The sequence below is a fragment of the Chelon labrosus genome (genome assembly GCF_963514085.1).
Source record: "Chelon labrosus genome assembly, chromosome: 15".
NCBI lineage: Eukaryota > Metazoa > Chordata > Actinopteri > Mugiliformes > Mugilidae > Chelon > Chelon labrosus.
In genome coordinates, this window is record NC_140348.1 from 9,846,313 (window position 1) to 9,859,734 (window position 13,422).

General features: G+C 45.5%; 1 protein-coding gene across 4 annotated transcripts; it reads left to right on the plus strand.

Annotated features, from left to right (window-relative positions):
- The first annotated feature begins 1,993 nt into the window (after nt 1-1,993).
- On the plus strand, nt 1,994-11,561 carry zbtb18 (zinc finger and BTB domain containing 18). Of its 4 annotated transcripts, none has more exons than XM_084561749.1 (2): nt 1,994-2,489; nt 7,048-11,561. In XM_084561749.1, the coding sequence occupies exon 2, from the start codon at nt 7,065-7,067 to the stop codon at nt 8,769-8,771; it is 1,707 nt and encodes a 568-aa protein (XP_084417875.1). In that variant the 5' UTR covers nt 1,994-2,489; nt 7,048-7,064; the 3' UTR covers nt 8,772-11,561. The 4 variants fall into 4 exon arrangements, 3 of the variants coding, with proteins under 3 accessions (XP_084417875.1, XP_084417874.1, XP_084417876.1); XM_084561748.1 differs by lacking the exon at nt 1,994-2,489 and adding an exon at nt 3,588-4,433; XM_084561750.1 differs by lacking the exon at nt 1,994-2,489 and adding an exon at nt 6,008-6,084.
- Nucleotides 11,562-13,422: the final 1,861 nt, after the last annotated feature.

The following is a 13,422-nucleotide window of genomic DNA, read 5'->3' on the forward strand; positions in this document are numbered from 1 at the left end:
AAGAAACAACTCAAATATATCCAGCTCTGCAGAACTTCACACTTGCAGAAGATTTATACATTCATCATTAAATAGGTATGAAAATCAAACATATCGTGTGATGAAATGATCTGCTTGATTTTCATCCAGCTGACAGTAAAACCTCAGACCAGTCTAGCTCAAGAAACACCCTGTTTATTGTAAACTCCCACTTACAGGTTAAACAGGCCTTGCCACACAAAGACTTGGCGTCCTTTCAGCCATGCACATCAAGTCATAGGTCTCCCATAAAAGTGCCAGTCATGCATCTCTTGAGGCAGATCCCCTGTGTTAACACATGTCAGCCTGAACAAGGACCTGTTACATTTATCAGAGTCCTGCTTGGCTTACATTAGTAATTTGGAAAAGAAGCTTGTTACTTTTCTTTTTACTCTTTTCAGTTTGTTTTGTTCTGAAGACTCACTAGTGACGTGTGTTTATGGTGGCAAATCCACTTTTCCACGTAGCACAGAAGTGTGTGAGCAGCGAAACAGTAAAAAATGGTCTCCAGTTACACTGCCATCTCTTTAGATTTAGTGGTTTGCTTTCAAAGAGGAGGTAAACTTTAGAGTCTGTTTCAAGCCATAAAGAAATTTGGGGTATTTTAACTGGATTGTGAATGTAGATTGCCTAGTTTGGTGTGTTTTCTAAGATGGTGACCATAATGGACAAATTAAACACGTAACATGTGGTTGATTTATCTGCTGATCTTTTTAAAATGTCAGTGTTCATCGGCATTGAGTTTAATTATTACTGCTTGTTTTGTCCTGTCATTTGATCAATAATAGTGATTTTCACTAATTGACTAATCAGTAGTGCCACTAATTGATTCAGTAATCGTGCACTGCAATTAAAAAGAGCAAGATATTAGGACAATGGAAGGTTACCATTCAATTACCATTTAAATATCATAACTAAGAATTAATTACTGAAGTGTTGTCAAGTCATTATGAGTCTCCCTGCTGCTTTAAATTCTCACGATAGTGCATCAAATCTGCAGCTCAAAATAATCCCTGACAAAGGCACAATTTACTCCAATAAAGTTTTGGAAGATTTGCTTCTCCTGTGGTAAAACCGAAAGACCGTCTTCACAGCAGACACTGGAACATACCTGGAAAAGTATGGGTGTATTAATAAGTCATTCCATTTTTCTAACTTTGTGCATTTTGGCTTCACTATCATGGAATGGTGCTAATAACATTAATACACATGTGCTTCCCGCACATTAAGAGTCAAAATGTGAGCCATGAAAAAAAAACTCTACAGAAATAAAGTCTTGGGGAAGAGATAGATGATGGTCTTCAGACGTGGAGGAACCCAGGGAGTCAGACTCGGGGTGAAGGGCACGTCTCAGGAAGCGTCGACTCCTTGGCTCTTCTGGTCAATGAAAGATGGAAGAAACTGGAAGATTTTGAGACATAATTTATCAGCCGCTTATAACACACATCTGTCCCCCATAAGTTTCACCCCTGGAGTCTCTGGCCATTAATTTGTTGTTTGAAAGAAAACTACAGCATAAAATTGTATTGGTTGTTAACAGACTTTAGTCATGTGAGTGTCCGGTGAACTCCATCCGCACATGATCCCAATAAAAACCTAGACTGTGTTGAATGAGCACCTGACACATCCAGCTGTCTTTGTTTTAGTTTTGTTTTTGGGTAATTAAATGTAAACCATTATTAAAGAGATCTATGGATTTGCCTACACTGTGGTGTGTTTATGTAGTTCTTAACAAATATCCACCTCTGGAAGTGGTGCAGCTGTTTTATGCCACTGGCTAACATCTGCTTTTACGCTTCTGTCTTTACAGCGGTGAATTGTTTATGAAGCACCACCGGAAACCAACAGGTTATATATTTTTTTTTTCCTGTCAAGGTGCTGCACCTGCTCACGCCAGCTCCGCCTACCCCTCCACCCCCACCTCCACACCCCCCACCAGCTCCGGCTCGACTACAGTACCCAGAGCTCACCGCGCCGCTCCCCACTCTCCTCGTCCTTCGCTGCGCCAGTCCGCCTCGCAGAACCAGTTGGTTTGGCCCAGCTTCTTCTTCTTCTTCTTCTTCCCTGCCTTCTTCCACTGTGCGTGTTGCTGCTGCTGCTGCTGCTGCTGCTGTTGTTGCCTGGTGTCAACCTACGCCGACGAGAGAACAAGACATATCCCTCCCTCTGCTCTGTTGGAGGGCCGCTTCTAATTTGCCTTCACTTTCCTCCTCGCCGGCACCATTGGCTTCCGCGCAGTGCCACTCAACTCGCCTCCTTTTCCCAGCCCGAGTTGAGCAGCAACAGCTCGGAAACATCTGGCCGCCGCAGAGTGCTAGACTCCCCGTCCCCTCCGCCTGCCTGCCTGCCTGCCTGCCTGACTGCCTGCTCGCCTCGGCAGCCTGTTATGGAAATTAGTCCAAAGTCGATCTAGTTTTGTCTCCGAAGAGGGAAAAGGATTTGACGGAGGAAGACGTTGGACCTTGTTGTCTGTAAGTGCTGCCTCTTAATACCGGAGTCCGATTAAAGGAGGCTCAGGAGAAGGAGAGAGGGTGGGTTACGGAGGGGGGAAAAAGTAGCTAAACCTTCCTTAGCATGACTGTGTTGTCTCCGCGCACTAATAGTTGCTATGTTAGCTGTCCCTCCGCGGTGTTTTAGCAGCTGTTGTCATAGCACCGGGGCCTTCCGAACAACTGTAAATAGCTCAATATATATTAGCCTGTCCGCCTTACTTTTGTTAGCCGTGAACGGGCTATAGCTAGCTGCGTGGGTCAGTGTGTCTCCGTGTGTGTGTGTGCTGTGTCTCTCTCTCTGTGTTTGTTGTGTCTTTCTGCTAAGAAATTAATTACAGTTGTTGTTCGACGGGTTTTGTTGTTTAACTGCTGCTCAACGGCTACTTTGGACTTTTACGCTAATTTTCCTTTAGCCCTAAAACACACTCGTCGCGTTTCTTGACATGCAATTGAGATTAAAGTAAAATTAAGTTCAACCGCGCATTAAGTCTAATTTATAACAAACTTGTCGAGCTCGGCGTTGGCTTTAATATAATGGTTATAATGGTCATTAATTTCAAAGTAAAACTGAAATTAATTCGCCCTTTTATACTGTAAGTAAACGGAAACTCCAGTGAAGTTTTTTACTACTTTTTCTTTTACAGTATTTAAATGTAACTATAATTGTTGCTCTATAAATAGTATAAAACTTGTCAATAAAAATTAATTCATGTGCAGCCGTTACAACTTTTCAACCTTTTATTTTGAAATCAGGAAATGTTTTATTAAATGCGCTCGGACGGCAAAATAAAATAAAATAGAAAATAAAAGTAAGCAAGGCAGCACATTTAAACTAAAATCGAAAGCGAAATAAAGCTGTTGTAATAAGTGTCTCCCCGGCTTGTTAAAGACCTGTGTTGCTTTTGTTTATTGCTCTCATTATGAGGTGCTTCTTCATGACTTGTTCTCATTGTTTCCTCGTTTCATTTTTTTGTTCCTGTCACTTGTCTGAGCAGGGGGTTGGATGGATGGATGGATGGATGAATGAATACAAGACGAGGCAGCGGCGCTGAACCGTAAAGAAGTGGAAAACAATATCAGCTGCGTGCGTCTGTCACTTGCAAATGTGTTGTGTTGGCCTTTGTTTATGGTTACTGGAAGGAAGGAGGCAGAGGTGCGTTCAACACCACAAGAAAGTTTTTTACACTTATTCTGTAGACGCTTCCCTTCCTCCAGAGCTTTCGTGGCAGTGGGTGGTTGTGTTTTAATGATTTTGGTGTGTCGACTCTTTAAAAAATATATTTATCTTCCCAGAGAGAGCAAAAAAATAAAAAGGGGGGAGAGAAAGAGACAAAGTTGTGTTGGTAAAATGAAAGAGGAGTCTGGTGGCAGGAGTGTAGAGGAGGCAGCATATGGCTGTAGAAAGAGCACAGCTGGAGGTAGCATCTCCATCTGAGGATGATGTCAGAGCAGCTGACAGGCTGCCATCCACCCCACCTCCTCCTCCTCCATCCCTCCACCGCCTCCACCCCTCCCCAGTCCTTTATTGTGAGTCTCAGCGGCAGCCTGGGAGAGTTAGTGCTGTGTGTGTGTGTGCACGCTGTGTATGTGTTTGTGGCTGCCAGTTAGGAGGAGGAGGAAGAAGAAGAGGAGGAGGAGGAGGGAGGTGGTATCTCGTTCCCCCTCCAACATCTCCTCCACTTTGCATCTGTCCCTCGCAGTTTGAACAGTGTGGGTTTTTTTTGCCTGCCTCCTTCTTCTTCTCTCCTCTTCTACCCACTCATTGATTCAGAGAGAGAGAGCGAGCAAGGAAGAGAAAGAGCAGAAAAGAAAGAGAGAGAGAGAGAGAGAGAGAGGAAGAGGGAGATACACAACCATTCCCAGCCTGAGAGCCCGGCTATTCTGCTACAGTGGAGTTAATCAAGTTGATGCATACTGCTGCAGGTATCGTTTTGTTTGTGTGTTTGTGTGCGTCAGTGAATAGAGTACAAGAGTCCCGGGTAGTTATTTTGCTCTGTTGTGGGGATCTCCGGTGTGTCAAACCAGCGTGAGAAGTGTGTGAATCTGCTGCAGAGTGCTTCAGAAGTGAACGGCAAAAAAAAAACAAAAAACTAGCTGGTGCTGCCTGTCTGAGAGGTAATTGCAGTCCGGGAACCCTCTGCTGTGTTTGTAGTTTGTAGTCGAGAGAGAGAGAGTTGCATTCAAAACTCAGCTCTTGTTCCTGTTTCCGATTTGTGTTGACAGGCACTTTGTTTGGACACTTGTTAATTAGAAGCAAAATCCTATTTTACTCCGTTCATTCCATATAATTCATTGTGCATTTTTTTTAAAAAAATGTTAAATTTATACTTATCTTGGTTAATAAAAAAGCAAGAAATATAAATAAACTGTAATTTTCTAATTAGTTTTATCATTTTTTTCCGTTAATTCTAACTGTAAAATTACTTGAAAGCATGTGCAGTCTGCGCTACCCACTTTTCCCCCTCCTGTCGGCTGGAGTAGAGGAGACTAATTTAGAAGTTGCAGATTTGAGCTGCCTGAATTGGCTAGACAGCTGTAATCGCACTCCCTCCTAGTCTTAATCTCTTTATCTGGCTAGCAGCTGCCATATGGCCCCCGTCAGCTGGATCAGATGTGGGTAAGCCTCCCTCCCCGGCCGTCCCTGCCTCTCTCCCTCGCCCTCTCCCTCCCTGCGTGTGTGTGTCCCCCTCTCAGACCCCTGCCTGAGCCGGCTGGCCGGGGCTGGGTGAGCCGGGTGGGCTGGGTTGACGGGCGGCTGCCCTCCCGTGCCTCCGCCGATGGCTCCCTCCCCTCCGCCGCCACCGCCGTCTTTATTTTTAGCCATCTTTAAGGATTAGGATTGATGCTGTGACGAGCAGGGCACTTACAGTGATTGTATTGTAAATCTTCTCTTCTGGGTGGTGGTGGTGGGTGGAGGGGTTAAGGAAGAGGGCAGCTTCTACTATGGGGCGGATGTGCTGGGTTTTTCTTGTAAGATTCAGATGGGGAAGGAGTGTGTGAGTGACGGATGGTGTGTGTGTGTGTGTGTGGAAGGAGGGTTCGGCTGGACAGAGAGGAGGGGTTGGTGGGGAGGTGGGAGGTGGGAGGTGGTACACCCTTGTCCCCGTAAGTCCCCCTCATTAAAAGCAGCCTGAACGAGCCGGAGAGCGAGCACAAACACACATACATGCAGACGCGCACACACAGTCTCGCACACGCTGACATTCTTGGTTTAGCTTCATTCAAATGAGGTGATTTAACTGCTTTGGTTAACACAGAGCAGAGCGGGACCAATGTATTTTCTCAGGCAGGACAAATCAACTTGGTTAACAGGTGGGACGTTTTACAGATTACCCTTCTGTTTAATTAGCTGCTTGTTTATTTTATGTACTAGATACATTTTTTAACTTTTTTCTGAGGATACTTGCAGAGCGTTACTGCAGATTTCTTTATTTTCCGCTCTCTCGCGCGCGCAATCTCACACCTAAAGCTGGTGCATGCAGGTTAAACTGGGGACAAGCTGTTTTGTTTTTGACAGTGCTATTTCAATTGGCCAGTTTTCCTGCTCGACTTAGCCTGTGGAGGTGGTTGGTAGGTAGGTAGGCTGGTACTAAGTGTGTGTGTGTGTGTGTTGTGTACATGAGGACAGTGTGTGCAGCTGAAAGCCGGTTACCTAAAAGGGCTGTGCCAGGCCAGGCCAAAGTGGGTTAATAAAAATAACCAGCGTAGGAGCAGCGACAATCCAGGAGTGCAAGCAGAGGAGTTAGAGAGATGCAGAGAGAGAACGGAGAGACAGAGTCGAAGAATCTGTCGCTGCTGGTTAACCTGAGGCTTTCTCTCGGTTAAAACTGAAGCACTGCTTGTTCTTAAATTACACTTTTTAACTGTAATTATCATCTGTGTTTCTTTTTAGGTATTATAAAGTAAATAATAAATTAAAAATGTAATTGATACTATTGAAATTGTAAAAAACAAAAAACAAATCCTGGCTACTTACTATACATAAATAATATAAACAGATATTAATACATTTGTATTTGTACCCTGTTTTGTTTTGCGTTTTTTTAATACATACATAATTGAATCACTTTTTATGTTTTATTGTATTTTTCACATCTCGCTCTTCCTGTTTTAATTGACCTGTCTTGTCTTGAAGTGTTTCTTTCGCTTGCTCGTTGTCGTCTCTGCGGTTTGTTCTCAGCGTCTCTAACCATATGGCTATTTGGCGTGTGTCTCTTCTCTCTTGCGTTTCTCTGTTTTTTTATTTTATTTCTTAACTGGCCTCATTAAGTATGATTTTCAGAAAAGTCAGATTGATGATCTTCACAGTTAAACATTTCCTTGTCTTCCATCTATTGAGTATCTCTGTTTTTGTTGTCTCTCATTTTATTTAGCCATTTTTTGGTTTTGTCGACTACATATCAGTTTTACAGAAGAGATGTTTTTAATGCAAAACTGAATTTAAATCATGCAAAAAAACACCATAGATGTAAATTTCTGCATACTGAGACCTTTATCAAATGTACCTAACTTTCGCTCTGTTTCCATGCGGCTGCAGGTTATGAGGACGGCAGGATGGAGTTCCCAGACCACAGCAGACATTTACTCCAGTGTCTGAGCGAGCAGCGGCACCAGGGCTTCCTGTGTGACTCCACGGTGCTGGTGGGCGATGCCCAGTTCCGTGCTCACCGTGCTGTGTTGGCCTCCTGCAGCATGTACTTTCACCTTTTCTACAAGGACCAGCTGGACAAGAGAGACGTGGTGCACCTCAACAGCGACATTGTCACAGCCCCAGCCTTTTCCCTACTCCTGGAGTTCATGTATGAGGGCAAGCTGCGGTTCCAGGACCTTCCCGTAGAGGATGTGCTGGCAGCGGCCAGCTACTTGCACATGTATGACATTGTCAAGGTGTGTAAGAAGCGTTTGAAGCAGAAGGCCACAGCAGAGGCAGACAGCACGCGCAGAGAGGATGATGGCGGCTCCAGCTGCTCTGACAAGGCTGACAGTCTATCAGATGGTTCTACGGGCCGGCCTGCTACTGCCGACCTGCTGCACAGTGATGAAGAGGAGGAGGTGAAGGCTGAAGGAGGACCTCTGTGGCTGAGGCTGCCGACCGCAGACAGAGCAGGGACGCCTGCCGTTGCGACAACCAGCCCAGGGCACGGCGAGGCCGAGACGCAAGGTGGGGAAGGTCTCGGGGAGGGAGGGAAGCTCCTCTCCCCTGCCGGCAGCCCCACCAGCTCCACTGGGTCTCTCTCCCAGAGATCCCAGAGATCCCATCACTCCGTCAGCTCTCGTGGAGGACACAGGGGCAGGAGGGTGTCGAATGATGCGGCTGACTGTGTCCTGGACCTGTCAGTCAAGCCGATCGCCGGTAGCAACCATAGTAATCACCACCAGTCCTATTTCAGCGGGGCAGCTACACCAGACAGCCTCCAAAGCCCATTGGCTGTCAGGGTGAAGGTGGAGAGAGGCGTGGCTTCGGATGAGGAAGAGGACCTCGGAGGTGGGGACTATGACATGGAGCACAGCGGCCTCACCAAGGCCACGGGCCCCAACACCAATGGGGGCCTGGCCCACCACGGGGTCGGGGGGCCTCTGTCGGCTCAGCGGAGGCTCGGCCTGGAGGCACACCTGTCTGCTCTGCGAGAGGCCTCTCTAGCGTCAGAGCTGGAGCGGGATGAGAAACCCCCGGCCTCAGCAGATGACGAGGACATACTGGGAGGTGAAAACGAGCGCGCCCAGGCTGAGGCGGCCAGCATGGATAGCTCGCTGCTGCCTTACGTCTCCAACATGCTGTCTGCTCAACACACCCAGATCTTCATGTGCCCGCTGTGTAACAAGGTTTTCCCCTCCCCTCATATCCTCCAGCTTCACCTCAGCTCCCACTTCAGGGAGCAGGAGGGCATCCGCTCCAAACCCGCTGGAGATGTCAACGTACCCACCTGCACCATCTGCAGCAAGACCTTCTCCTGCATGTACACACTGAAGCGCCATGAGCGGACACACTCCGGTGAAAAACCCTACACCTGCACCACCTGCGGCAAGAGCTTCCAGTACTCTCATAATCTCAGCCGCCACGCTGTGGTGCACACGCGTGAGAAGCCGCACGCTTGCAAGTGGTGCGAGCGGCGCTTCACGCAATCCGGGGACCTCTACCGACACATCCGCAAGTTCCATTGCGAACTGGTCAACTCGCTGTCAGTGAAGAGTGAACCGCTGGCATTGCCCAATGTCAGGGATTGGGCTATTGAGGACAGCTCCCAGGAACTGTGGAAGTAGAAACAGACTGCTTGGTTTGACAAAGGGAAAGAGACGGAGAGTGAGGGCAGAGAGGCTCGGGGAGGCTCGGGGAGGTGGCAAAGTTTGATATTCGGGGTTTAAGTGAGTCATGCTCTTGTTTGTTGCAACATCTCATTCAATTGCACTTTAATAGCACATGAAAATGTTACTACTGAGTTTTTTTTTGTTGTTGTTGCTATTTGAGGTAATTTTGTTTTTATTCTATTTTATTCTGAACTTTTTATTTGGCGTTAAGTTCTCTTCTGTCAGTGGTTTTAACTGCGTCTAAGGACACGGGTCCCAGTGAGAATGTCTTGCCTTTTTGAAGAGTTTTCACTCTGTTTGTGTTTCATCTCAGACACAACACTCCAACGCTGGCCAGCGTATCGTATCGGTCCCAGTTCCACAGACAGCAATCACCACTGCAGGAGTTCAGGTCGAACACACTGAAGTGAAAAAGCATTACAATACACTAAACGGGTACTGTGATCACCGCAAGTCAATGCCACCGCACACGCAGTTTGAAGAAGTGTGTGTGTGTGTGTGTGTGTGTGTGTAATACTGCACTACTCTGGCAAAAATTTTCACCTGACGTGCGTGAGTGTGTATGAGTGCGTTTTGTGTGTATTAATTTTATTTTCTACTGGCATGGAGGTGTCGGCGAAGCGCTCCCCGCTTCTCTTGTTAAGCTCTTTGGTGTTGTGTGTTCAGGGGAAAGCTGACTGACTGACAGACAAACTGATGGCACTCATGCAATGCACAGCCTCCTTTTTTCACTTCCAATCAATTTGAAGTATTTTCTAAAAACAAAAAAACCTTTACAGATAATAATTATTATTGTTATTGATAGAATTTTTTCTTAAATCTAGCTGGCAGTCTTTAAAACATCTCTTGTTGAAAAGGTATTTAATTTAAAGTTGTTGTATATTGTTCTGCTATAGTTTTAAAACTTTAATCCTTTACATTTTTTTTTAAATTAATGATTATTATTAATATTATTTTGTTACTTTTTTTTTTGTAATGGGACCTGCTGTTGTTGCATGACGTCCAAAACCTGTATATTTTAAAATAAAAATGTGAATTTGCTGTATTACTGTACACATTGTAATTGATCAAATATTTGACAACGGGCTTTCCTTTTCTTTTCTTTGTGAATACTACTCCAGGGTGCGGTCTGTTGAAAAAATATTATTCTCATGACTATGGGGGAAAAAAATGCATGAAAATTTTGAGTTTGTCTTAAAACCTTTAAGTTGTGGTTTTTGCATTAGGGGGGAAACGTTTGAACTCTTGACAGTGAAAAGTTTTTTCTACTCGTCGTAGGTCTGTCGCTGGGCTCCTAGAAGAATGTTACCGAATGTGTTTCCGTCGGGCGTTGAATTGAAGCGATATGATGAAGCATTTTAAGCCTGTGTCTATATGCACTGATCTCTCTGCTGTGTGTGTGTGTGTGTGTGTGCGTGTTTCTGAGTGTGGGACTTGGTCCGTACCAGTCAATTTAACTTGCTGAAGATCTACATCCATCCAGCACTTCTTTTTCTTCCTCCTCCTCCTCCTCCTCCTCCTGCTCCTTCTCAGGCGTTATCCTCCATTATACGTTTTCCATCTCTTGTGTGTCCGTCATCTCTACTTCTAAACGCGGTCAAGCCATTTCTTAAATTATTCCCGCAGTTTCAGGCTCTTATTTCAGGTCTGTCGAGTGCAGTTTTGTGGCTTGGCTAAAGTGCGAAGGACACGGGGAGGAAAAAGAAGGAGGCCGAACCTGAGCTCTCCTGCTGAAAGTTGAAGGGTCAGATATCTTCATCACTCTTGCTTCGTGTTGAGCTGAGATGAGCCGAGCGAGGCCGACAGCTTGCCCAGCTCGGCGCATTTCACATTAGATGCAGTGAATGTCATAAGACGTCTGTGCGTGCGTGTGTGTGTTTTCCCTCTTACTATGAGATAGATGCAAGAGAATTGGCATGCACCTTTTTAAGCTAAAAACACACGAAACCAGATTTTTGCTGAAAAGATGCCTTTTATTAAAATTTCTGACGCTGTGGAAGTATTTGATACTGTAGAGCTTTGAGAAATGGTTGTGTAAATTCATGGAATTTATCAGAAAAATGACGTCTTATTATATTTTGATCATGTGATTACGTGGCTACATCAGTTTAACAATTCAAATTTTAAAGTAGTGGTCGAGCGTTTGTACAATCCACATTTCCCCCCCCCTTCGCTCAGATGTGTGTATTTGCGCGTGTGTGTGTGCATGGCGGCCCCCACTGATGTGCATGCGGCGTGGGGGGGGGTGGGGTGGTTGCATGTGCCGCCCCGTCATCTGGTGGCACCTACAGGCTTTGCCAACGCAACAGTGTGGGTGACATTGCGGCAGTTTGCACCACATCGTCTCATTTTTGTCTCGAAATGTTATTTCTTCACGGGCAGCGCCTCTGCATATGGGCTCCCTCCATCCTGCTGTTGTTTTCATCATTACTGCTGTTTTGTTGTTTTATTTTTTTTGTTGTTGTTTTTTTTTTTCTGTCCCTCTGGTTGTACTTGACCGCCTTAAACTGCTGTAGTCCGGGCTGTTTTATTCTTTAATTTAATTTAATTTTAAAAAGTGTGAGTGTGGGGTGGAGTTGCGGGGAGTCGAGACGCTGTGAAATATCCACCCTGACAAGACATCTCCATATTTTGCTGTGCTTACTTGAAAATCAAAAGGGGGGATGTTTTTTTTTTTAATTATTATTATTATTTTTTTTTAAGATATAAAAATAAAAAAATGTCATAGTTTTATGGAAAGGCAGATGAGGGGTCGGAGGGTAGGTGTGGGGGGGTACGTGAAATGACTGAGTGTTTTGAAAAAGGACAATCACTGTCTGGGGGTAAAAAACAAGCAGATTTTGATTGAGATATATTTGCTCCCTCTTGAGATTACAATTCCTTTCTTTCTTTGCTCTTCTTTTTATGTTCCTTTTTTCGGATTTAGTCATTTTAGCTTTGACAATCATAGCTGGGTTGATTTATTGTTATTTTTTGTTTCTCAAGGGGAGTAAATTCTAATTGTGTTTAGTTTTGTAATTTTTTGGTGTGCTGTTGTTGAACATTTTTAAATTGTGTGCAAACTGCAATAAATTATAAGAATCTTGAAATTCAAACGGCGTGTGAAGTTTTGTTTTGCGGCGAATTTAGACGCGTCTTTGAGGGCCACGTCGCCGTGGAGTGGCTCGGTTTACAGGTTGCAGAAGGGCCAGGGCGGGAGGTCTTGGCATCCTGTTCGTCAGCAGCTCGGGATGTGGGTGGAAGTTGCGCATTGCACGTTCGCGTCTGCGTGCACGAGGAGCTCAACAGCGGACGCGGCGTGGTGGCGCTCGCTCTGCGTATGATCTATCTGTGGCGGTCGCTGCAGTGTAGGCTTATTTTGAAAATGTGCAGCAGCTTGTTGAGATCCAATCCCCTGCACACACACGCACATACATACAGCCAAAGATCTTCAAGTACAGGTTTCTAGTAAAGAAATCAGCTTTAGCTAATGTCTTGCTGCTCAGTAAACCCGCTCTTACAGATGCATTAAAAGCCCCTGCACTCAGAGTCCAAGGAGCAGCGTTCATTAGGCCACAGATGGCCTCTTCAGTAAGCCCCCAACGCACACTCACGCCGTAAGCTCATTCCTAATCTTTATGACATTGTCCTCTGTCTGATGAAGGCCTAATATTGGTTTAAGAAACTTGTGAAGTATTTAAAAGGAGTTTGGTGTCCGTTTCAAGCCGGCATTTTCCCACAGATTTGAAGTATTTAGGATGTTAAAAATGAACCATGGCGTATTTCTCATTGAAACCATGATAAAAGTGAGCTGCTTTCTCTCGGCTCTGCTCGCGTTCGGTCATCGCTTCAGAAGCAGAAACTACATTAACCCTCTCGTTTGGAGCTGCGCTGCTCGGTGATCATTAATTGCAATCTGCAGCGTTGTAAGTGAACATCTGCTTGCAGACAACTGCTCTCTCCCTCTCTCTGCAAGGAGGCCGTGCGAGGTTCGCTGTGAATGTAGGTCATTAATTTGTTTCTGTCCTTTGTTTACTTAAGGAAGGGGGACAAAGGGGCAGCTGCAGAACCATTTGGCTGTGCCCAAGGCGGGCCAGCTCAACATGTTGGGAGGCTGAGACCAGCTTGGGCTCCTGTCTGGGGCCCGGGCCCCTGCACTACGCTGCTTTGCGTGAGGGAGCGGACTCTGCCAAGCTGCCAGGGAGGGCTCCCCAGTACCATGGGAGACAGGGGGGGGGGAGGAAGAGATAAAGAGGAGAGTGTCATGTGGACATGTGGAAGCGTCCTGATGTTTGACTGTTGCATCTAATTTTTGAAACCGGCTTCTAAACCGCCATCCGCGGACTTGGCTGTGAGAACATCCTCGACGTCGCTGCGACTTCTAAAATCAGGACAGGACAGCTGTTTCCATGTAAAAGTTCAGTCCATGAAGAACGCCAGACTCTTGTGTTCCGTCTTAATGCGTTTTTATTTTCCAAACAAGAATACCTATGTAGGTTAATTTCCTTGTATGGGGCATAAAAACGAAGCTGGTTAAATGTACAGTAAGAACAAAGCTCCATAACAAACAGGATTCCAGCTTTTCAGCCATGAAAGCATTCACTGACAGATTATAGCGCACTAACGG